A 26465-nucleotide genomic window follows, 5' to 3' on the forward strand; every position below is an offset into this window, starting at 1 on the left:
TCTACCTCCAGGTCTCAGGGACCTCAATGGGTAGTGTCTTTGCGCCTAGCTTGGCAAACCTATACATGCACCAATTCGAACAAGATCATGTATTGAACCACAGTAACCCCTTTATCCATCAGGTGGTACTGTGGAAACGATACATCGACGACATCCTGGTGATTTGGAGAGGGACGTTAACGGAGGTATCGTCCTTTCACACATGGTTAAACTCTAGGAATCAGTTCCTTAAGTTTACCATGGAGAGCAGCAAAGAGAAATTGGCGTATCTGAATCTCCAGATCTTTTCGGCAGAAGGAGGTTTACAAAGTGAGCTTTTCAAGAAACCGATGGCACGCAACTCGCTTTTGTCATTCCAGAGTTTTCACCCTCAATCCCTTCGCGAGAATTTACCCGTTGGTCAATTTCTGAGGGTGAGAAGGAATTGTTCGTCCAACACCTTATACGAACAACATGCTAAAGAACTGGCACTCAACCTGAAAGATCGGCATTATCCTAACCATCTAATACGCCGAGCGCGGAAGAGAGCCTTCAACAACAATCGGGAGGCACTTCTGCAACACAAGAGGCCAGAGACTACAAGAGACCAGATGACTATGGTCCAAACCTTTACCACATCTTCCAATCAAGTGAAGAAAATAATACTTAAGCACTGGAAGATCCTAAATACAGCAACAGGTAAAATACCTCGCCCTTTGTTTGCATTTAAAAGAGGACCATCTGTTTGGGATAATCTGGTGCATACCAGACCTCGCACCGAGATGAGACAAATTACTAATACCCTCTGGAACAGCAATCCAGTTCAAGTCCATTACCCTTGTGGGAATTGTGCTGCTTGTCCACAGACACGTAAGACCTTAACAATAGACATTGGTACTAATAGACCCTGGAGATTGACAAGACACACAAATTGCAATTCAGAAAAATTGATTTATTTGATCACCTGCCCTTGCAAAAAACAGTATGTGGGCCATACAACGCGGATGATCAAGTCTCGCATCAGTGAACATAAAAGCACAATCCGATGTAGGAAGCAATCTACAGGCCTCACTAATCACTTTCTGGAAGCGAAACACAAAGCTGAGGATTTGTTCTGGGTAGTGCTGGAACAGCCATACATCCCGCCACATATCACCAATGTCTCCCACTTCCTCTTTGTTAAGGAGCAACGGTGGATTTATTGATTGCAATCTGATGTCAATGGATTAAATGATAATATCCCTTGGTTATCTATCTGAGTGGTTCACTTGCCATTGGGTGCTCTTTGTTATTACAACGAGTTGTATTTACTGACCGAGTCCGCTACATAACTGTGGCGCTGATCACACCAGGCTCTTTGCATAACTTTTTTCAGGTTCCAAAGTAAAATGCAGTCTACTGGCCTACCTTTCACTTTTATAGTAGGCACCTTTATCAGATATTCATTATTGATCTACACCCACTACCATGAATCAATATCCATAGATGGGTTTTAGGGTTCCATGGAAGCTTTTTTTCCAGGATTTTGTCTATTCCCTCAGTTTACATCGAGTCACTGCAGTTTTGGCCATATAGCACTTATCTACGCTCCCTTTGTCTGGTGATCAACCATTGGGTTCTACCAACTTATAAGGCCGCTAACTGGGATTGCCTTAAAATGGCTCCTGTCCATTTTTATAGCAATCAGGTCACGGCGCTGCTTGGCCAATAATCACGTCCTCACTATTTACCCATACGCGATAAACAGTGCTGTATTGTGGCTTTAATACGCAAGCACGATGGAGCTGCAGACAGCGTCCCGCCACTCGGCGAGAGAGGCCGAGTAAGCGCATTTCCAACGGACATGCGCTGTACGCGTTACTAGGCGTACTCGCTCTCGCGCATGCGCGCCCGATGGCAGCTTCAGTGTGCGCATGCGCGGGGGATAGTTGTCCCGCATCGCGCAACTGCAGCGCATTAACAGAGTGGCCCAGCTGAGCCCAATTACAGACGCAGTGGCGCTATAAATAGACGCCCGACCTGCCAATCGGTGCCTCCCCTTCGGCTCGTTATTCTGCCGCAAGGTACCGACGGACAGGTAAGATGGGACCGGGTGTTGTAGACTGAAGAGGTCAATAAATTTATGGTTTGACTCCTCCACTTGAGGAATAGACAAGAATAGGGGGACATTTTTCCACTAGTTTTAGAACAGCATTAAACATCATCACTCAGCTGTTTAGATGGGCATCTGTTGGTGCCTTGGTACAATTGATGAGCACCTCCTTGAACACACTGAAGGGGGTTAGATGCCGTAGTCGCTAGATGTGGCCACCATAGACACCAGTGGGGTACATGTGATAGACAGATGAGAGAATAGGTGGGTTTTATAACAATACACTGAGGCCGTATCCTCTAGACATGCATCTTTTACAGAGATTGTCTTTATATGTTTAGAGCGGTGCCTTATCCGTCCGAGCAGTTGCCGGGTGAGGTGAGGTTCACTTCCCACACACTGTTGGGTAAGTGTTAAACTTTTGTATATTAATTAACCATTGGGTGACGGAATACAATGCACTCTGTTCCTGACTATTACTAAGAAGTGATGGTCCAGTCTGAGAGTATTTTGAATTTTCACTGGGTTTGCACAGTTATATCATCCACTACATAATGTTTGGTGTAGATGTAATTTTGAGCATTATATATATGCAATGTCCACATTGTTCTTTTCCTTCTTCTTGTTCTTATACAGGAAAGACCTATTGCATCACCAGAACAATACTGAGAAGATGTGGTAGGATGGTTCTGTAATGTTCACTTTGATGTTAATTTTCTTAGGTTCAGCACATATGATAGTGCCCTTGCAGTAGCAAATATTAGCTTGGCCCTGACGAATGCCAGTGACTCTTCACAGTAAGGCAGATACATGTTGGCCCTTTATATATCTTTTTTTGTTTTCTACCAAGCAAGTTAGACAGTGATTTTTTCACACTGTCATTTCACTATTTTTTAATCTGACGTCCAGGCAAACGCTAATAAAGGTCTTTGTTTGCTTTGATAGCCATTTTAACACACTTCACTTTATTTTAATTTCTTGCACTGCACATATCAGCCTCACCTTTTGGTCTAACAACTGTGGTGACCATACCATGGTTTTGTGATGCGTCGCTAAACTACAACCGGGCGACTGCACACTTACCTTGGTTCGGTAGTCCTACATGATGAGGCTCCGCCATCAGGTGGGCTGATAGGACTTAATCAGCTACAGTTGATAGTCTTTTGTTTGATTCACTTGTGTGCAAACATACCAGTGTTAATTGTTATACCTCAGCACCACTCGACTTACAGGCTTTGTTGTTATTCAGGTCTTGCGCTCTATCACCTTAAAGGGTCCAGTCCATTTGTCCTGAAGGGCACAAGGTTCTACTGGGGACATGACCGAAACCTGTTGGCCGGGCTGAAACTCGACCAGAGTGGCATTCTGGTCGTACCAGCGTTTCATCTCCTCCTGGCTGGCCTCCAGGTTGGCCTCGGCCAGCTTGCGAAATTACCGCGTCTGGTTCCGGAGCGCCAGGACGTAGGAGAACACATCGGGGGTGTGCTCGGGGGGGCTGTCTCCCAGCCTTCCTTGACCAGGCTGAGGGGACCCCGGACGGGGTGCCCATAGAGCAGCTCGAAAGGGCTGAACCCCAAGGATTTCTGGGGAACTTCTCGGTATGCGAACAGGAGGCAGGGCAGGAGGACGCCCCACTTGCGTCGCAAGAGCTCCTCGAGACCCATGATCATTCCTTTCAGGGTGCGGTTGAACCGCTCAACCAGGCCGTTACCCTGGGGATGGTATGAGGTGGTGAACCTGTACGACATCCCACACTGTTGCCAAAGAGACTTCATGTACCGGGAAATAAAGTTTGTGCCTCGGTCGCTTACCACTTCCCGCGGGAATCCCACCCGGGAGAAGATCCCCATGAGGGCCCGGCCCACGACCGGGGCTGTACTGTCCGGAGGGGGATGGTTTCGGGGTATCGGGTGGCGTGATCGACCAAGACAAGAATGAACCTGTGACCTAAGGAGGTCCGGGGGTCCAGAGGTCCGACAATGTCGATTCCCACCCTCTCAAAGGGGGTACTGACAACTGGAAAGGGTTGGAGGGGAGCCTTGCTCTTACCTCCGCTTTTGCCGCTAGCCTGACACGTGGGGCAGGACTTACAGTGGTGTTCCACATCGGCCCGCATGCGGGGCCAGTAGAAATGGGTCACTAGTCATTGGTAGGTTTTATCTTGGCCCAAGTGTCCCGCCAGGGGCACATCGTGGGCCAGGTTGAGGAGGAGGCCGCGGAAACGTAGGGGTACCACCAGCACTCGGGCTGACCCTAGTTCGGCGGTCTTCTGTTCGCTGTAAAGTAGGCCGTTTTCCCAGTAAAGGTAGTGGGAGCCGGACTGGTCTCCGGCGGCCTGGGCTGCGGCCTGTTACCGAAGCCCCTCAAGGGCAGGGCAGGAGGTCTGCTCCTGGCAGAACTCTTCTCGGGACGGTCCTCCTTCTAGGCGCCCCTGGGCCAACTCGGGGATATCTGTTAGGGTGGGGACCGGCTCGACGGCGGGTCCGAGGGGACCTTCGTCGGATTCGCTTCCTTCGTTGGAGGGCTGGTCGAGGACCGTGGGGCACTCGCCTCCCTCTGGGGCATCAGGGGCTGCACTGGGGAACTCGGACCCTTCGATCCCGGGGTTGGTCATTCTGGCGGTCATGGCTCGGGTGCTCACACAGGCCCAGTGGGGCTGATAAGCGTGGCTCAAATCCACCCGAGTGACTTACCACACTCACCTATAGTCACTATACAGGAAGTCAGCCGGACAGTGGAGAAGAATAAGCAAAAGTCTTTATTAGGCCAAATAACACTCATATGAGAGGGCCCTGTCCGACCTCACTCCTAGGAGTGCGAACGAGAGGACTGACTCTCCGCATTACAGCAATACATTATAATGCAGTACAGTTCCTTTAGGGTACGCCCCTTCTGGAAAATTACTGAAACCCAGACCAGTGAACAATGCCATCATACAGCAGGCATCTGCACCTGCAAAAGAAACATCGCTATCTTTACTCAAGGCCATGGAGCTAGGCTTCAGCGTCTCTGGGGCATGAGAACATTACTGATAACGAGACTTGTTAGTTTCGGCCACAGTAAGCCGAGAAACGAAAACTGCTGTCTTAGTGAAATTCTCTATTCCTGCGGGAGGGGTAGATGAGCGAGTGAGGCTTGCGGACACAGAGGAATACACAAAATGGCGGCACACAGGCTAAGCTAAGGAACTAATACATTCACACAAGCATTTGAATAATAAGGTAGCAAATAGAATAATTCAACATAGGTACATATACGAACTTCATTAGTTAGCCATATGATGCTTACTTACATATGAGAAAGGATGATTGGGGCATCGAGAAGTGAATTCTATCAGACCCTCCTTTTAGCATCATTGGCTAACTATGGCCACATTTATTTGCCAAAAGGTAGTGCCGGTATATCCAGTCTAGGGGCAGAACATTTCTTCTTGTCATTACCATTATCTTTTAGTCTAGAACATCCTCTGCAATAAACATCAACCAACTTGCATCAGCAGGAATTTCAGTAATCATAGAAGTAGTATATTGACCTGGTAACTTCTTTTTCTGACGTAAATTAGTAGCACACATTGAGCAACATGGAGGGAGGCAATATACACAAAGGCAGCAAGTCAGTATTACGCTCACTACTCCAACCAAACCCATCAATATTTTCCAACCCCAGGAAGAAAGGCACCCCAGAGCCATCCCTGTAAGGACCATGTTCCATTATCCTGATGCAGTTCAGTCGCTAATCTATGTAATTTCTGTACTGCCAAGTTAACAGTCGGAGCTGAGTCAGGAATATACACGCAACAAGATGTCCCGATGACGCGACAGGCCCCGCCCCTATCTGCCAGGATGACGTCAAGCACCATCCTATTTTGAATCGTAAATAATCTCATAGCCTGAATCTCAACGGACATGTTAGTTGAAATGTCAGCTTCAGTAAGAACTACCTTCTCCATTACCCTGGACAGTCGTCGGATGGCTCTACTATTAAATATCGGACCCCAGAAAGGTAACAAGCCCTTAGAAAAGTCAGTCCATTGCTGGTACGAGGTGTCTGTCTGGTCAACGTCATCTACCTGAAGCTCCCTCCTTTTGCGCTGCTCTTGTGGACTAGGGAATCGAAGATGAGTTTTGTGGTAATCAGAAGGAGCTACATACACAGGAGGAATCATGTAGGCTAGGTAACACACCCCACCCCAACCCTCGGGCAACCATAAGTATCCATTATCTCCACACACGAAATAGATGCTGGGCGGGGCAATCAAAGAGGGGCTGAGAGGCAAACGTATCGATGCAGTCACATTACAGGAGCTATTACCAACTTTGATGGGACCCCTTCCTTCTATACAGAAAAATGGAGGAGGACCTACCACAGCCAGGGGTATCAGAGACTTGGCACTGTTGTTACCCTTCGGGGGGTGTCTGTAAGACAGAGAAGCATTCAATTTCAGGAAACTGTCCCTAACTTTGTCAGTATCATTTGGTATCAAAAACCGGCCCAACTTTTTCTCACACGTCTCTATAAAGGTCTGGTCAAAACGTCCGTCAGTGTATATTCGTCCAAGGGAAGATGGAGGCAGAGGGCGTACTCGCATTGTCATTGTCCACCCCCTATTCTGCAGTCGAGGAGTCAGGAAATCTGGCTGCTGGAAATATTTAACAAGACCTATGAGAGTATACCACCCCACACAACTATTCACAGGCGTCAAAGGGAGTGCTAGAAATCTATCTTTCTTATAGGCAGCAGAAGGCAGAAGCCCACAAACCCAACAATCTGTCAAATTGGTGGTGGCATGTGCATGGTGCAAAGTCTTAATAAAAACATTTTCTTTGTAACTCTTTCTCAACATTCTTTCACCATAATCTACAGTAATCATATTATGTTCAGGAATGGCAGTGGGTGTGGGTGCAAACACATGAACGGGGTAAGCTTTATCCAGAAAAAACAATATTCCAAGAGTCACTATAAAAGCAATTAGGACAATGATGATGACCACTATTTTTCCCTTTCGGGGAAGGGCCAGCCAGGGGGAGTCAGGTACAGGTCTCGGAGGAGCCGCAAAGGGCTGCTCCTCATCAGGGATGGGACGGCCAAAGGGATACATTTTCAAGAGCGTCCAAAATATATCAAAAATGAAGAAAAGAAAAAAACACTTCTACTAAAAAATAGTCCCAGACAATCCTCAACCGGCCAGAGGGGTTCTTCAACCCTTTAAAAGGGATCTTCTCCCTGTGTCCTTCAAAGCCTCCCAGGCAGGCTTTTACCGTCCATACCTTATTCCAACGTCGCATTTAACAATTGAAAACAGAGGAGCACTTAATCCGGGCCCCGCACCACTCTATAGTCTCATAGAACGCAATCTTCGGCTAAACACCAGGGCTCTTACAAGTCCATCCCTATCACTAAATCTTCGTATTCAGAAAGTTCACTAAGCCCTTCTTCCAGTGTTTAGTCCATCATATTTGTTACTGTTACTTATTTTCTTCGGGGCCGCAAATTATATCGAGTGCTCCCTGGCACTTCGGGGTCAGTGAACAAAGCAGGTGTATCTGTGGCAAATGCTGGACTCTCTGGTGTCTCTTCACTAGTAGCAACAGGAGTAGTAAAGCTCACTGAATTCTCTATTCCGCTTCGCTCTTCTCCAATCAGTGAAGCATCCGAGAAGGGAACATATCTGGGTATGTTCTCATGTTCCTCGTCAGCAATGCCGTCCTTTACCCACTGGTCATAGGGCAATGGGAGCGGGACCCTCTTCACGTGTGAGGCGTGGGTCCACGCCTTCCTTCCTTCCACCCGAAGCGCCGTACACGTAGTGAGGAGCACCTGACGCGGCTCCGACCACCTTGGCTCCAGACAGGACTTCCGCTGATATCTTCGGACGACGACCCAGTCCCCTGGGTTGATGGAGTGTCCTGGCCCCTCCGGCAACGGCTTCAGAGTGTCTGCTACCTGCTGATGAATAGAACGAAGATCTTTAGTCAAAGCATACAGATAGTCTATCAACAAAGGGTATGGTACTTCTGAAAAACACTTGGGTCTGGGCACTCCCCAGATATTGGCCGGGCGGCCGAATACCACTTCATGGGGGGAGAGGCCCGTTTTCGAATTCACTGTTACTCTCGTTGAAAGCAAGGCTAAAGGAAGGGCATCTGGCCAACGGAGACCTGTACTCTCATGTATTTTGGCCATTTTCAATTTGAGCGTTCCGTTAAACCGCTCCACAAGTCCTGCTGCCTGAGGGTGTAAGGCCGAATGACATTTTTGGGAAATCTGTAAGCCTTTACATATTTGCTTGACTAGTTCTGCATTAAAGGACGTGCCATTATCACTCCAGATCACCCTAGGTAATCCGAAGCGAGAAAAATACTCCTTTATCAACATTTTTGCAGTAGAAATGGCCGTGCAATCTTTTGTTGGATACGCCTCCACCCACCTACTAAAGGCACATACAACTACAAGGACGTACTTTAAGTTGTTGACCCTTTCCATTTCGATGTATTCCATCACCTCAAAAGGGAAAGAAGGAGGTGCAAAGTTTCCAGCTGGGACAGGGGTACCCTTTCCAGGATTGTGCCTCAAACACACCATGCACTGTCGAACCAAGTGAGTCGCCACCTTAGAGATATTCTTATTGCTCCACAATGGGTCCAACAGTTTGCATATGCCTTTCGCGCTAACATGTGCGGGCCCATGAGCCATCGTCACTACTGGAAGAACATATGCATTTGGAAGTAACCATCGTCTCTTATCGGTCACATCTGTCCAACATTCATCCGCATCCAATCGCCCCTGCCCATCCTTCCATGCCCTCAATTCATCTTCAGTCACTTTGCCTTGTATATTTTTCACGCTCTGTACAGTATCCGAAAACATATTAATATCTGGGACCCATCTAGCTGGTCCTGCCACAAACATTCGTGGTAATTTTTCCCGAGCAGTCTCTTTTGCTGTTTCGTCGGCGAAGGCATTGCCTCGCCCTACATCATCCACTATTGTCTTATGTGCACTACACTTTATCACAGCCAATCTTTTGGGTAGTGTCAGTGCCGCTAGCAGTCGTAATATCAGTGGGCCATGTTGTATGCGTTGTCCATGAGAAGTCAGAAATCCCCGTTCTGCCTAAAATCGCCCATAATTATGAGCCACGCCAAAGGCGTATTGGCTGTCAGTATAAATGTTCACGTCTAGCCCCTCACTCAATTCACATGCTCTCAGTAAGGCTATAATCTCAGCAGCTTGGGCCGAATTGTAAGGTATCCTAGAGGTCTCTACTACCGTCTGTAATGTCGTTATTGCATATGCTGCTGTCGATGTACCATCTGGTAGTTTAAAACAGGACCCATCCACATACAACTCCCCGTCTGATTCGTCCAAGGGCCTGTCTGTCAGATCCACCCTCCCCTTTGTCTCCTCTTCTGTCCTAAACAGACAGTCATGTATGTCATCGTCCTTTGTATCTGTGGGGATAGGTAACAATGTGGCAGGATTCAATGTAGCACACCTTTTGATCGTAACATGGGGTGCAAAAAGAGTCATCTCATAACCCGTAAGACGAGCACTAGTTAAGTGCTGCGTCTGTGTTCTATTCAACAAGATGTCCACAGCATGCGGTACCATGACTGTGAGATCTGATCCCAATACGAGCCCTGCCGATTGTCTTATGGAGACCGCAGCAGCCGCCGTGGCTCTCAGACAACTCGGCAGCGCTCTTGCCACATTGTCGAGCATTGCAGAAAAATAAGCGCAGGGTCTCTGTTTCCCCCCGTAACACTGAGTTAAAACAGACAACGCGCAACCTTCCGCCTCATGTACGTAAAGAACAAAAGGCTTCTGGTAATCAGGTGTTCCAAGAACAGGCGCAGAACATAAAGCCGTTTTTAGTGACTCAAACGCTTCTTGACATGCGGGGGTCCAGGGTAGGGGTTCGCACACTTCTTTGGTAGTCAGATACAATAGGGGTTTTGTTAGTAACGCATAGTTAGGTATCCACTGGCGACAGTACGATGTTATGCCCAAAAATGCGCGCACCTCTCGCTGCGTGTTAGGTACCTTCATGTTATTGATAGCTTTTATGCGCTCTGGCGTCAATCTCCTCCCCACTTTCGAAAGGAGGTGACCGAGGTAGGTTACCTCCGTTCGACAATATTGAAACTTTGGAAGGGATACTTTATGCCCCCTTTTTGCCAAATGGTGCAGTAATTTCACAGTAGCATCCCGACAACCCTTCTCGTCGTCCGACGCTATCAGGATATCATCCACATACTGCAACATGACGTTGCCAGGTGGAAGTTCCAGTTCATCCAATTGTGCCTTTAGAGCCTGACTATATATGCTCGGACTTTCAGTGTATCCCTGGGGAATTCTCTTAATGCGGAAGCTTCGGCCAGCCAATGAGAATCCGAAGAGATAACGGCTTTCCTCATGTACTGGAATACTGAAGAAAGCATTTTTCAAATCCAGGACAGAGAAATATTTAGCAGAAGGGGGAATCATTGTCAATATTGTAGTGATGTCCGAGACCACCGGGTATTGTGGCTCCACTACTCTATTTACGTGGCGCAAATCAATCACAAACCTATAAACATCAGGAGTATTATCAGTAGCTTCAGGTGACCGTCTTTTAAGGATAGGTAAAATAGGGCTGTTACATATGTTCGAATCCGTCTCTTCCACTACACCAGACCGTATTAAATCTTGTATTATTTGTAACAGGGCCTTCTCTCCCTCCCTAGGAATCCTGTACTGTGGAACCCTGGGTAATTTTGCCCCCACCTTCACCCTTATGGTCACCGGGGCAATATCCATTTTACCTACATCTGTATCATTGACAGCCCACAAGCTGTCGGGTAAGCCTTGAAATTCAAGTGGTAATGGGTCATCTTTCGAAAAACACTGTAATGGGCGGGCGACATCCGGGCCCAAAGTAAGGTACACGCCATCTGGGGAACAACAGATGGTGGCGTGCAACCTTTTCAATAGATCTAAGCCCAGCAAATTTTCTCCACAATTCGATGTCAATAGAAACGGTGAATCAACAGTGAAAGGGCCAATCGTCAACGTGAGAGGTTTAGAAATGGGGCTAATCACCGGGGTACCTGCGAAACCCACAGAGATGTTATTCTTGCCAGACAGAGCCGCCCCTGGGACCCGAGAATGAGCCACTGAACTTTTCATTGCACCCGTATCCACTAGAAATTTTTGTTGAGACCCCAATAAGTCTGCCTCGACATAGGGTCCCCTCTGATCAACTTCCACAGGTACTGGTCCCATGCTCTGTCCTACGCTGTCCTAGTTGTGGGAGAACCCCGTCAGATCGTCCGCTGAGTAATCATCGTTATAGTACTGACCACCGCCCCTCTGCAACTGTTGTCTGTCTGCACCATTGTCAAAGTAATTTCCTCCCGGTCTCCCGCCTCCTTCCGACCGTGCAGCCTGTCTCCCAAAATCACCACTACCTCTTCCTCGTCCTCGCCCTGGACCAGCGTTCGACTGAAGCAGTGGGCAATCCCTCCACCAATGCCCCTCCTGCTTGCACCTCTCACACTGATTCGGTCCCAATCTTTCCCTACTCTCACCTCCTCCAAAACCGCCACCACGACCCGGCGCTGCACCTCTCCCTCTACCTCTAGCCACTTGCTGCAACAAAACTCTTGTCTTTAAATCCTTAGCCTTCTTTTCCTGCTTGTCCTTACTCTCATTTTCTCTGTGCTCATAATACTGCGCCATACTAAGGATACCGGAAGGAGAGGACATTGTCCACGTGCTCTCCGACGCTTGCAATCTCGCTGAAATTTCGGGCAATAAGTTCATGACAAACCTATTAACAAAAAGCCGCTGCCCTCCATCCTGTGACACATCTTGCCCACTAAAGTCAATGAACGTTTCCTCAAACCTCGTAAAGAAGTCAGAGACTGCCTTATCCTTTTTCTGCTTACATGCCGTCAACTTGTCCCAATCTACCTTTTTCGGGGGAATGAGAGAATGCATGTATTTTATTATGCGCCCCGGTAAAGCTAAAATCTCAGCCTTCGGCTTCTCCCCTGGCTTACGTTCCTTATCCCAGTCCTGCAACTCCTGCCACGTACCTCCTAACTCTTCCGCATGGTCAGTACCTTTCACTTGCCGCCACACATCAACTGGGACCAAGAGCCCGAAAAACAATTCAACATCAGCCAAAGTCATTACAGTGGAAGACGCAGCTTCTGTTAACTCTTTGTAGTAGGCAGTCGGGTTCTTTCTAGAATCTGGTAGCTGAGCCTTCAATGATAATATCTCACTTCTCTTCCATGGCGTATACACCCATTGCTCCTGGAAATGCGCATCTATCCTGTTCCTGGTGACAGCCCTCGTGACTCGATCTACCAACTCGGGGATCTCGGGATGAAAAATAGGGTGCACCTTGCGATTAGGATGTAGACCTGGAAAATGGGGTGTGCCTGCAGAGGGCAATTCATTTCTGTATTGTAATAGGGCACGTAAACTACTCATCACTTCTTTCACCCCGGTATTCGTTCTATAGGCTCCGGCCTGTATGTCTCGTAAAACCGCTGGAGCCACACCTCCATACCCCTGTTCCCATAGCGGTATCAGTACATTTGACATATGCCACAAAGCGTGCTGTTGCATCAAGGGCTCAAAATCCTTCATAGTGGACCAAATGTCCTCAAACGAATAAATATTGTTCCGAGCCCACTGACATGCCTGATTAGCCACCATACTCTTCTCATCTAAACCGACTGTAGAACGCGTAAGCAACTTCCGTACCTGTGAGAGCAATGCACTACCTGCGCCTCGACTCGGCGTTAACATCTCCTGACTTGGGGTAGTACTAGCTGAAACAGTAGGGAGTGCCAAGGAAAATTGGGAGGGTGTGGGTGAAGTGGTCTGGAGTAAAGAAACGAGGGGTGTCAAGGGCGGGGGTTGTTGGGGAGCACTCGCTGAAGGACCCGGAACTCCACTAATGGGGGCCGGAACTGGCAAGGAGGGGTACAAGGGCTGTGGGGCATAAGGGGGAGGGGGTCGGGTATTCAAAATGTCTTCCATCTCATCTGGGTCGTCCTCTCGCACTACATAACTTTTATTTTCTTTCAACCTACAAAGTCTATCTGAGCGCTCCATGCGTAGCGCATTCTCATTTCCAACCTGTTCTCTCGCCTTCTGCGCCATAGTCTGAGTGGACTTTTTATAAGCCTCTTTCTCGTCTCTCAACTTGCGTTTCCTGGCCTCTTTCTGCCACACTCGCAAAAAATCAAACATACTCTGACGGCTACGCCTAGCAAACAATTTGTCCTGTAAATAATCCAATTTAGCTTCATCGAAGGAACCCGTTAAAGGCCATTGTAAATCCACATTATCAGCAGTGTACCGGTGCCACAAAGTACCAAACAAAAGCGGGACCAATCCATGCTTGACATACATATCAAAACTTGGAGTGCCTTCAGGGGGTGCAGGTTGGCTCTCGGCCAGTCTAGTATCTGAGGGTCGACAACAACATCCAAAACATCGTAACTTACTAAAACACGGCATCTCTACTTCGGTGTGAAAGAAGCACTTCTCCACAGACTGCGTTACCTTGAGTCGCTAGCTCGAGCTCGTTTATACACACATATAGACATACATTAGGAAACCACACACGCACGTATACAATACCTCCAAACACGTATTACCAAATGGGACAAGGCCCGTCGACCAAGTCCTGGGGAACCTGGACTCTACCGCAGACCGAACAGTACACTAACTGTTCTGAGGATGGGGAAACAAATCCGCTCCCCGTGCGGCACTACGGATCACTGCGCACTTTACCACGGGAGACCCAGGACTCACCTCCACTGAACCGCCACTCTAGGAGTTCAGGGCAAGCACCGGAGTCCACCCGCGATGAGCCACGCCTTCTCCACAGTACCACCCGGTCGGATCGCTAATATTCCCCCAACCTCGTCAAGTCTGTCAGAGCGCTTACTCGCACTCTGAGTTCCCCGGAGCACACTAGCCCCAGGAGCACACCAGCTCCTCAAACCACTGGAGACACCCTAGTCTCCCGGAACACTCCGGTTCCTGAAACAATCACAGGTGGACCACTCACCTTCCGTAGGCGGCACCGACCTCTACCGTTCTCCACCTCCGGCTGCCAGGACCAACACGGTCAGCTTCGAGTTCCGCCTTCTGGACCCCGGCGTAAGATCCAAACCGGGACCTCTCCCGATCAGCAGGGTGGGGCAGCGCTGCGAGAACCAAGCTCGGCATCAGATGGGTACCCGGGCCCACCGTGCCGACCAGCGGGTCCCCGGTCTTCTGCTACCCACTTACGGGTGAGAAAGATCCTTATCGCGGGGTCCCTATTCGGGCGCCATCTGATAAGCGTGGCTCAAATCCACCCGAGTGACTTACCACACTCACCTATAGTCACTATACAGGAAGTCAGCCGGACAGTGGAGAAGAATAAGCAAAAGTCTTTATTAGGCCAAATAACACTCATATGAGAGGGCCCTGTCCGACCTCACTCCTAGGAGTGCGAACGAGAGGACTGACTCTCCGCATTACAGCAATACATTATAATGCAGTACAGTTCCTTTAGGGTACACCCCTTCTGGAAAATTACTGAAACCCAGACCAGTGAACAATGCCATCATACAGCAGGCATCTGCACCTGCAAAAGAAACATCGCTATCTTTACTCAAGGCCATGGAGCTAGGCTTCAGCGTCTCTGGGGCATGAGAACATTACTGATAACGAGACTTGTTAGTTTCGGCCACAGTAAGCCGAGAAACGAAAACTGCTGTCTTAGTGAAATTCTCTATTCCTGCGGGAGGGGTAGATGAGCGAGTGAGGCTCGCGGACACAGAGGAATACACAAAATGGCGGCACACAGGCTAAGCTAAGGAACTAATACATTCGCACAAGCATTTGAATAATAAGGTAGCAAATGGAATAATTCAACATAGGTACATATACGAACTTCATTAGTTAGCCATATGATGCTAACTTACATATGAGAAAGGATGATTGGGGCATCGAGAAGTGAATTCTATCAGGGCAGACCCAACATCTCTAGATGGGTCCTTTTTTCTACATCTTTCCACTTCGAACTCTCTAGGTCATTTCCCAGGAGGCAGTCTACAGGCATGTCCGTGTGGACGGCTACCCGTAGATCGCCCGAAACTCCCTCCCACTCAAACGGGACATGTGCTATCCTGCTGGTGCGGACGGAATTGTCAGCGGCTATCACTCTGCAAGAGGTGTGGGGGATGATCATGGACTCCGGGACTAGCGTGTATCTAACGGACGTGATGCTGGCTCCTGTGTCTCTAAGGGCTCCTATGCTGCACCCGTTAACCTTAAGTGTCTGACGATACTTTTCTGTGTTGTCGGGCAGGTAATCTCCCGGGACCATCTCGCTATTCCCCAGGGAGGCTAAGACCATGGCTGCAGGCTCCCACTCCCCCTGCTCTTCATTTTTCTTCCTCTTCTAGGGCTACCGAGGATATCTGTCTGGTGGAGGGGCCAATGGGAGTGGACTTCTGGAACATGGGGCATCGGGGATCACCGGGGGACAAGCGCTGCTGCCTCCACGGGCAGGGCCCGAGCACACTCCATCACTCCTTCACAGCAATCCCCGTCGGGGCTTAGTCGCACATCCCGCTGCCTCTCCGGGCGAGCACCCCAGAGTACCTTCTTTCTCTGGGCACTGGGTCGTCACTCTGGGGCCAGATTTTGTGGCCTCGAGAACTCCAGCCCACTTCCCAGATCACTGCCTCATGACTCTTGGCTCGTTTCCCTGGCATCACTGTTCTCCTATGAGGCGCAATTTTCCTTCGGTTTAACGCAGCTCCGTCGGTCGGCTGTACCCTAGGGATCTCGGTGCGTGTGTTGGATTACCAAATATCCGTCAGATTCAGGTCAGATGGCAGGATTTGTCACAGTAAAATGCGGAGCTCAGAAGAGCACAGCCATCTTTGCTCGCGGCCAAGCCACTCCCCCAAAAGTGCAAAATTTTCTAGGAAAACACATTTGCAAATCATGCCTTTAGCAGGTCCACACCGGAACTTCCAGTGGAAGTCATTCAACATGATATATATAGGGAACATGAAAAAAAAGTTTCATTCACAATACATTCTTTATAACAGCTCAAGGCATACTTGCTATGGTCTGTGGAAATTTTGAGGAGAGGTGGTTTGCAGTGGGTCTCTGGGAAGGGAATCTTGCAGGAGCAGGTTAATGAGAAAGCAGAAAACAACATTCATTTCTAATAAAATGGTGTTTCACTCAAAAAATATGATGTGTCTAAATTAGGCTTTAAAACACTTCTGAACCAACTTTATTTGCCACTTAAAGTGCAACATCATCAGTTCACTTGATACGACTACGTGCAACTTAAAAAATAGGAATTCACAAAAACTATTTGTCATGTAAAATATGCACATAAATTTTTTTTCACAACCTTAAATGAACCTCTGCTACTGGGACGAATGCATAGTCAATGCATGAGTGGGAATGATGCACGTTGGAATAATAAGTAAATTTTGTATATATGCCATGCTAGCATCTCCACGTGTCAACAAAAATCAGTGAATCGACCCACGGACTCCGAGTTAATGGCCCTTTGTGACAGCAGTGCTGTGAATATCTATAGTGGGGATCATCACTAAGTTGAAGTCTCTACCTATAAGCCTCATACCCGGTGGTACATCAAGTAGATGTTTAGTCAAAATCATCAAGGTACTTTCCTATAGATGTGGAAGGTAGAGTTCATATGCATCCCTCCAGCCCCCCCGCACTATGATGTATGTGTGCAATGAGCCCATCTGTGCGTCAGTTATTACAAGCGCAAATTTCTTAAGAAGGACAATAGCTACCCCTCAGCTGCGGACAAATCCCAAACAAAAAAACAAATGTGGAACCATGACTGCTAAACAGCTGCAGTTAGAGCCCAATAGATGTGTTTCTTGAAGCAAAAGGATATCCAAAGTATGTTTTTTTCATAATCCATTACTGACCCCAGAGGTGTAAAATAGGTCCCCGCAGTGCGGGGGACCAAGCTTCAAGGGGCCCCCTCAGCACAGTACTCTTGCCTGAGACCTCCTGGCTGACTCCGGAGTGGGCCCTGTCACATTTCATTACGCCACTGTCTGACCCCCACTTGAGTTTATCATGTAACCCAATTACATTCCAGGACAGGATGTGAATTAGCCATTAGGTGTGCCTAACACAATTATTGGTTAAAGTGAAAGTTTTAATTAAAAATACAACAAGCCAGAAATTGGTCAGCCCTGCTCCATAGTCCAGGGAGCTTGTTGGTGTGTCAAACACAGCTGGGTATCATCTTGAGATCATAGGGGCATATTTACAAGGGCTTTATCTCCACTTTTTTGGCTTAAAAAGCCAAAAAAGTAGAGATAAAACTATCGCCCTATTTACAAAAGGGTGCTAACATGCATAATCGCATGTTAGCACCCTTTTTCCCAGCGCCTCCCTTTGCATCTCTAATGAGATGCAAAGTGGGCGTCACTGGGCGTTCCCCGGATGGACTACCTTTCAAATTTTGCTGATGTTCACATCGCAATATTTACAAGACTGCCCCAGCATTTTAGTACACGTTAGTTTTTGGAGAAAAACGCTGTTTTCTCCAAAATCTAATGCCTGCTAAAATGCAGACTTACCTATCCCCTAACATTGGGGTGGATTATACTGATACGACCCTGTGGGTCTCATCAGTAAGGTTATCGCCGTTTTGCAGGGAACATCGCTGGAAAACCATGTTCCTTGCAAAACGGCGATAACCTCGCTATCTCTGGAATTTTTATCGCCCTGGAGAAACGCGTTGTTAATAATGTGCTACCAGTTCGATAAATTCCAGATATAGCCTGCGATAACAAAATTATCGCTAAGCACGGCCAGTGATAATTATCACTGGCCGTTGATAATATGCCCCTTAGTTAGTTCTTTCATAGAGTTAATCAGTTAAAGGTGTTCCTAGATTGCTTTTCTTTTTGCAAACATAACAGGCCTAACCCTATATGCTGCGATCATGGATTCAAGCAAACATTACATTCCAACGATGGCCATGAAGCGTAACTGTTAGAGAATGTTTTACTGATTCTGAATGGACCAGACCTGATCTCATTTTAATTTACTCAGTCTACACTATAGAGTAAATGTGCTATGGTAGGGATAGCCAAACGTGGCTGTATCCCTCACACATCATCCTGCTTCACCTCATTCTTGAATAGGCTACATGTCCCTTGCAGCAAGTTTGAAGCACACTTCCAATCCTCATGTATAATGTGAACATTCCTCCCACATACACCATTCTAAAAATAATTCTCTACCACACATGCACAAAGATTGTAGTAACCTCTTCAGCTACAACATGAAAGTCCTGTGAGATCCTGAAAGTGAGAGGAAACTGTAGACAAATGCTACAGTACAAATTGTGCATGGTTGTCTCATGAAATAAGAATATGGATTTTGTTGACAAGCAAAAAATAAATCAGATAAATTCCTTTAGCAAAAAAATCTCGTACGAAAAATCCAGGGCAAAATATGAGGAGAATCTGAATTACTGGAAATATTTAGGCCAAATGGAAACTGTAACCATTGATTAACTATTGTTCAAGTTTGCTAACTATTAAACTGTTTTTAAAAGTTTTGGAGAATTCATGATTTTTTACATCATATTATTATGATTGGGTGCACACATACATACGTGTATCATACATGTGCGTATCACCTTTATCTACTCTTTGTTTGGTAGGGTTATTCACAACACAAAGAATCAGCTTTAAAGACCTTTTGATGTCAGACATCTGATGTAGTTGCATGAATGACCGATTATGTGATATGTATTTAAAATACTGAAGAAGACTGTGAGGATCGCCTTCGAGAGCACTGTGGAGGAATAAGCTTCAGGATGCCTTCCTCTGCAACTGTCCAAGACCAACATGAAATGCTTCGTTATTTCAAAGAGATTGCCTTCTTAGAAATTACAAAAGCTTCTTAGAACTTTGTGGAACTAACAAACTCGCTAAAGCTGAGGAAAATTTTAAAATACAACATTTTGTGCAGAATTTTCATGTGGAAAGTTTTAATTTCTATATTTTTTGCCTGCAAAGTAATTGGCAACAGTGCACTAAACGGTATGTTTAAAAGGAAAATTGAAGGCCTACTAGAATTAATTAATATTTGAATACTTATGAATAAACTGTTCTCCAGAATATAAAGTTACTCTCAACCACGCTATTTTGTTTAGGATTACAAATATGCCCTCCTATTGTAAAATAAACTTTCAATGTATCTCCGTCCCTTGAATTTTCTTTTTGATTTTCTTTGTTCTGCCTCCTACTCATCTGCTTTTAACGTATTAACACTTCTCTGCTCCTAACCTCTCTCGATTTACATTCCTTCACCTTTTGTCTACCGTTTTCCTTTTTCACTCCACCGCCTTACTTATTTCCTTTTGCTTTTCTTCTCAAGCTTATTTTTTTCATTAGTATGTCTTTTTTCGCTCGCTCTTTCCTCAATTGGTTTCATTAGTGTTTCTTTCTTCTATTTTGTCCTGATCTTTTCCCCATCCCTTTTTCCCCTCTGTGTCTATTTGCTCTTCCTCCACTCATTACTTTATTGTTACTCAATTTGACTCTCCCATTTTCATTATTTTCCTTTCTCTTTGTCAGTATTTGATTAACTCTTTTGCCTCCACTCTGACCTCATCCTTCTTCCTCATCCTGCTATTATTACCTCTCGCAGTTTGACATTCTGGGCAGGTTAAAGTTAAGGGAGCCCATAGAAACATTTTAGGGGCTCATCATGATGGCAGACGGACTTATGTCCGTCCGCCATAGAAGCGGGGACTGGGACCGGCCGCCTGTAAGCCGGCGGTCCCGCACGTCCGATTACAATACGACCGCCACCGTGGTGGTTGCATCTTGCATGGTTACCATTGCGGCGGGTGCATCAGCCAGCAGCACCCGCCGCAATGCTAAAAATGCATGTTGCGTGTTTTCCTGCACTACGTGGCAGGCACCACATAGTGCCTGCATCTGGTGCATGGAAATGGTACCCTCCAGTGCACACCCATCTCCCCCTACACAAGGAGGGCTCACAACGGGTCCCCAAATGCAATCCCTGCCAGCCTTTCCATGGCGGTTTCACCGCCATGGAAAGGCTGGCGATCACATAGCATGGTAATTTGGCGGACGGTGCCTACTAGGCACCACCACCATTTTAGAGAGGCTTGGTGGGTCCGCCAGGCAATCATAACGATTGCCTGTGGTTGGACCCAAGGCAGTCGGACTTTGTGCCCACCAACACACCACCCGCCATCATAATATGGCGGCGGACAAGTCCTTCAAGATGGTGGTAAAACAGACAGCGGCAGGCTGCCAGTGGCGGTTTCACTGCCATCGTAATGATCCCCTTAGTGTCTGTATAAAGCAGAAGTGTTATATTTTGGGAAGAGTTGAATCTGTAGCACCAATTACCTCTGGCAGTATCCTCAACTACATGCCTAAAGGCCGAGGGTATTGTGCTTGCAGGATTGTTCTCATTTCCCTCTTTGCAGGTCCCTATCCTTGGGGACCACTTGGTCGGACCACTTCACTATCCCTTTTAACCTAAAACTCGCCACTACTGTGACCCCAGTCTGTAGGTTGGAGAGGACGGGTAGAAAGTGGTTTAAAGTAACGCTTGAGGAGCTTGAGCCTGCTTTAGCCAAGCTCAAATGGCAGCCCTCCGCGAATATAAATGAGGATGTTGCTAATCTAAATCAATACATCACTACGGCCATTGAAAACATTGCCCCCCTCACTACCCTTTCTTCAGCCAGAACCAAGCCGTCTGCTCCCTGGTTCTCCCAGTTGCTGCGGGAAGAAAAAAGTAAATGTAAAAAGCTAGAACGCCTCTGGCGTCGTACCTACAACCCAGCCGCCAAAATAAGGTACAGAGGGGCACTAAAAAATTTCCACAAACTCAAACAGACTGCCATGAGGGAATACTTCGCCAGTAAAATTAAATCTGCAGATAATAGTGCCAAGGCACTCTTCCAAGTAGTAAAAGATTTCACCAACCCTTCTGCCCTTCTGCACAAGACAGAGCCCTGTCAAGAACTCTGCGACAAATTATCCAATTTCTTTCATGAGAAAATTACTCTCATCTATGCCTCTTTTAATACAGTGCATAACCCTGATACAGATGACACACCTCTTATCGATCTCAGGCCCAAGGATAAGAGGCTCAGGACGTTCAAATCCATCACCTTAGACACTGCACTGAAAAAACTTCAACTATGTAAATCAGGCTCTCCCTTAGATCCGATGCCTGCTCAAGTTTTCTCCACAGTTGCTCCGGCGATTGTGCAACCTCTGCTATCAATATGGAACTCCTCTCTTATATCAGGACAGTTTCCGGAGACTTGGAAGCAGGCAATCCTCATCCCCCTTTTAAAGAAACCCGACGCGGACCCTGCTGTTCTCAGTAACTACCGCCCGATATCCCTGTTACCAAAACCTGCCAAAATTTTGGAAAAAATAGTACAGGAACAACTATCGGACTATATTGAAAGCCATGACCTGTTACATGACTCGCAATCCGGCTTTAGGACCGGCTATAGCACGGAGACTGCACTTCTAGAGGTGGTGGAGACCGTGCGGGAGACTGTGGACAGGGGAGAGGTTGCCATGCTTGTGCTCCTCGACCTGTCTGCGGCCTTCGATACGGTCTCCCATGCCATCCTCCTGAATAGACTCCGTGAGATGGGGATCTGCGGCACTCCTCTGGCCTGGATTACTTCCTTTCTTACAGACCGCACACAACAAGTCTGGTGCCGTCCTTTCTGGTCCAAAGACAGGAAGCCTCTTGGCTGCGGGGTGCCCCAAGGATCTGCTCTAAGCCCCCTCTTTTTAACATTTATGTTGCACCCCTAGCAAAGGTAATTGAGTCTCTGGGGGTAAGAGTGATATCGTATGCTGACGATACTCAGCTTATTTTTTCTCTTAAAGATCACTCGCCCTCTGGTTTTGACAATTTCAGAATCTGTCTTTCCAATATCGTGGCTTGGATGACTTCAAACACGTTAAAACTTAACACGGACAAGACTGAGGTGTTATTTTTTAATCTAACGATTCCCTTATCCCCCTCCGCCTGGTGGCCTGTGGAACTCAACCCACCACCTTCCCCGGTGACGGTGGCCCGCAATCTTGGAGTTCAATTTGATAATGATTTATCTTTTAAAACCCAGATTCAGAAAGTCACCTCAGCATGCTTTGGGAAACTTCATATGATAAGAAAAATCTCCCCTTCCTTCCCAAGGAAGCATTGAAGACAGTGACACATGCCCTAATCACGTCGCACTTAGATTACGCGAATAGTCTATATGTGGGACTACCTGCCTATCTGCTTCACAGACTGCAAATAGTGCAGAACGCCGCTGCCAGGCTAATCTGCAAAGTCCCCTATCGACACTCAATCTCCCCCCACTTGAAGAAATTGCACTGGTTACCGATCACGGCTCGTGTTAAATTCAAGGCCCTGGTACTAGCTTTTAGAGCTCTCAATGGAAAAGGCCCTAAATACCTGAGTCACAGACTAAAACCAGTCCACTCCGCTCTCAATCTCAGATCGAACCACCTTCACCTTCTGTCAACCCCTCGTTTTCGTTATGCGAGAAAGGGAGGCAGAGCTTTCACAGTGGCAGTATCCAAGCTGTGGAACTCTCTGCCCATCAGTCTTAGGACTATTGACACTGAAGCTCAGTTCAGGGGCAAATTGAAAACCTTCCTATTTTCAGGCCACTAAGTCCTGCCCCGTTGTTCCGCATTCCTCAGCGCCGGGACACCCCCGTTGGGGGTAGCTGTGCGCTCAATAAATGTCAATAATAAATAAATAAATAAATATCCCACATTTTTACCCAACAGACCTTCTGAGACCCAGGCATGGTACACCTACCCCATACAAAGCCTGCAACCAGACTGAGTGGAAAACCATCACACACTGGGGGAGGCCAGTGGCGGCCAGAACAGGTATGCACGGTGAGTCAGGAGCGGGGCAGGATGGGAGCGGGGGAAGTCAAACAGGCAACAGAATAGGTATAATTAAATAAATAAATAACAGTTATTCTGCCGTCCGTTGGCTTCCCCCCATGCTGCACCCTGCCCCACCCCACTGCGCTTACCTCTGCCGGCCGCCACAGCGGGAGCCATGCATTTCTTTCCCCTATTCCCTGCCCCACTAATCAAAACACCTGCCTGAGCCAGTGACCCCAAACAAGGAGCCTCATTATCATCTGCTTTCCTACCAACCATCCACATAGCCGTACAGTTTTTTGCAAACTGTAAACTATCCAATGGCACATTCTCAACATCAGAAAGCTCGAACTCTTGAGAGGGCAGGGACCATAAGTTCTGGACCTGTCCAAGAATCACAATCAGATGGTTCTTTTTAGCAGCATGAAAGCGTAGAGGGGAGAACGTTTTTATTAATGCCAATCAATTCAACAGGAATTTCTCTTAATACATAGTAACCAAAGACAACTACGTAGAATTAGTTAGTTCATTACAAAGCCAAAAATAACTGACCATAAAGACACCTCAAAATGAGAGTTTAAACATACATGGGAATCAGCATAAAGCCAAATCTGTGAATAAAATGGAGGTGATGCAACATGCACAAAACAATTAACTCAAGAAGCAGGATGCCAAGGATCAGAAAGCAGGAGTTCAAATTCCCCTGCATCGATGGTTGATGAAACTAAAGCATCTATCTATCCCTTCATTAACACTAACAGGACATCCCTACTTAAGCACTCTCAGGAAAAGGAATAAGAAGGTGTCTGCATGTGTAGTCTTCATATGAAGTCTCTCCATCATTGATGGATCGGATAGCATAAAGGTATCAAGACAAAGATTGTTCTAAGGTGCTCTCTATCCAAAGGCAGAGAAGAAACAGGCACTTTCCCTACTTTAGCATTACATTATTATAGGTATTTTTCCCAAGAGTCCTTGCAGGTCTCGCTATCTGCTCTGAACACGAGATCTCATAGGTAACTTTCCATGGGATAGCGGTGTTCCTGAACTGTAGCATGTTGACCTAGATTTCCAGGCCTTCTCCGGTGTTAAAACACAACAATTTCCCTTAATGGCTTAAGCTTACGATGTATCTCCTTCTCTCCTTGCCTGACCAATAAATTGAAGACATTATTCTATATAACAAGGGCTCTTCTTCCACCAGCAACACAAAACATGAGAAAGAACGAAATCCACAGCACACATGGAAATCAAACTGTTAATTCTAAAGCGAGAGCTTCCAGGGAAATTGTATTTCAGGCCTACAATATTTTGCTCACATAAGAAAATGGCATATGAGCTTTACAGAATTGCATAAGAGATTGAAACACGTTCAGTTACTACTCCTACTTACATGAAAAATGACACATAATACACTCATTCAATAAATGAAGGATTGTCAGTTGCACCACATGAGTTCTTCACGTTAATGTTTTCAGTTAATTACATTTACATTCTACGTTAATTCTTCAGGTTACTATTAAATGACCTAAATACATCACATTTCACGTTACGACATTTAAAAATTCTAACACTCCATGTTAACTCGGCAAATGATTATATGCGGGTGCGCTGTATATGTGTGATTATAATACACCCCTACAAATAAAAAGCAGTTTCCGCTACATCACTCTTATAACCCATTAAAGGTAAAGGCTTTGAAATTTAATCCACATCACTGTCAGGCATATGTGCACTTGGATTTCACTGTGTTCTAACATATTTCATGCATTGTTTCCTGACTGGACTTAATTTACTTTCTTACAGACATAATATGGTTAAAGATAACCATTGCTACGATAGGACGTTTGGGGATCACCATGGCATTTGAAATTGTGTATTTTGTAAATACTGAAATATATCCAACATCGTTAAGGTAATTCAATTTCTCCTCTATGCGACTTTAATTTGTATTGCATACTGACTGAGGTTTATCGCCTCCTTTCCAGCTGCAGTGCTGCCCGACATTTCTCAGCAATAATCTCACTTACTTTTACATCATTGGAAGATTTCATTATGTACACCTTGAAAAATTCTGGAATTTTATTTCCGTGCGCCAGGCCTCTCCAAGAAAGCCTGGGTGCAAACGGGTATTTTAGCACAATTTGTCTAAAAATTGGCTAAAATTCATATGTTTAATAGACATTTCAAGATAACAGTGTATGCAGTTACACAGGTCCTACTCCCATGCCCCAAAGAGAATCGGATTTATATGTTAAGACTTGCCATGAGAAAGGCATTTGGGTTCAATTTCGAGGAAGATGCTTGGGACACTAGACTTTTTGGTGAAAGGTGCACTAGAAAAAACCTCAGGTTACCCAGGGCAGGTCTGTGTCCTCTGGGTTTTTTTCCCCTCACAGTAAGTACACGTTCCCGCCCAATGCCATTGAAGAAAAGCCAGGGTTCCACAACTGATCAAGATTGCTGAAGGACTTCAGTAAACATGTTTGATTTGGCTCTGCCAATAGTAGAATCAAGTCCAAGGCTTCTGCTGCTTTTTGTACCACCATGATGAAGAAAGAGACTTCTTCTGAATAAGGGCCAGATGGGTAAGGGATAGAGGTGGTCTGGATAGGTCTTCACCAGGAGATATCCTGATTTAAGAAATACAAACCAGCATCAGTATTGTAAGGGTTAGAAGGAAGACTACTTCTGAATGGATGTAAACCCTTACCAGGAATGCCCAGGGCCTCAGAGTTGGGCGCTTCCTTCTTGTCTTTTTCCTTAACCACTTAGATGATTTCTTCCTACTTGGAGCTGGTGGTGCCTTAGGAGGCATTGATTTCTTCTTAGAAGCTGGAATATGAGGAGGCATCTGGGTTAGAGGCCTTAGGGGGTCAGAGCCATTGGGGATAGAGGCACTTATGTCCCCAAATCTGTAGAAGAGGCTTACCATAGTGGGGAGTGGCTCAAAGGGTACAGGAGACATCCTGAATACATGTAGCGTAGCCAGCTGGACTTGGGCTGCACAAAGACGGCGATGGAGAAGGGAACTCTGGCTTTATTGCTTCATCTTATTTAATGTCAGGAATTTCTCTGACAAAAAGAGGCAGCATCTTATATAAAGGCTCCTGCATTAGACTCTTCATCTGTTATGGCCTCTGCTTGCATCTGATGTGAATTTCACTGCAAACCAACTTCAGGTTCAGGTCTTTGCTGCAAGTCCTACATCAATTTTGGGTACTTTAGTTCCCTCTTAACACAGTGATTCTTGAACCACCGCTCTAATGAAGTGTCCATCAGTCCATTCATAAGCCAGCAGGCAAAAGTGCTCTTGGTTGCATAACTTTGTCAAATAAATGGCCAATGTGCCTGCCTTAGTTGAAAATATAAGACCTTCAGTCCAG

General features: G+C 46.5%; 1 protein-coding gene across 1 annotated transcript in view; it reads left to right on the forward strand.

The window, feature by feature from the left end:
- SLC22A3 (solute carrier family 22 member 3) overlaps positions 1-26465 on the forward strand; it is an 821636-nt gene that overhangs the window by 726990 nt on the left and 68181 nt on the right. The window contains exon 8 of the mRNA XM_086927388.1: positions 24886-24994. Coding sequence (XP_086783514.1) covers positions 24886-24994 — 109 coding nt within the window. The remainder of the gene's footprint in view (positions 1-24885; positions 24995-26465) is intronic.

The sequence above is a fragment of the Lissotriton vulgaris genome, chromosome 6 (assembly GCF_964263255.1).
Source record: "Lissotriton vulgaris chromosome 6, aLisVul1.2, whole genome shotgun sequence".
In the NCBI taxonomy this organism is placed as follows: Eukaryota; Metazoa; Chordata; class Amphibia; order Caudata; family Salamandridae; genus Lissotriton; species Lissotriton vulgaris.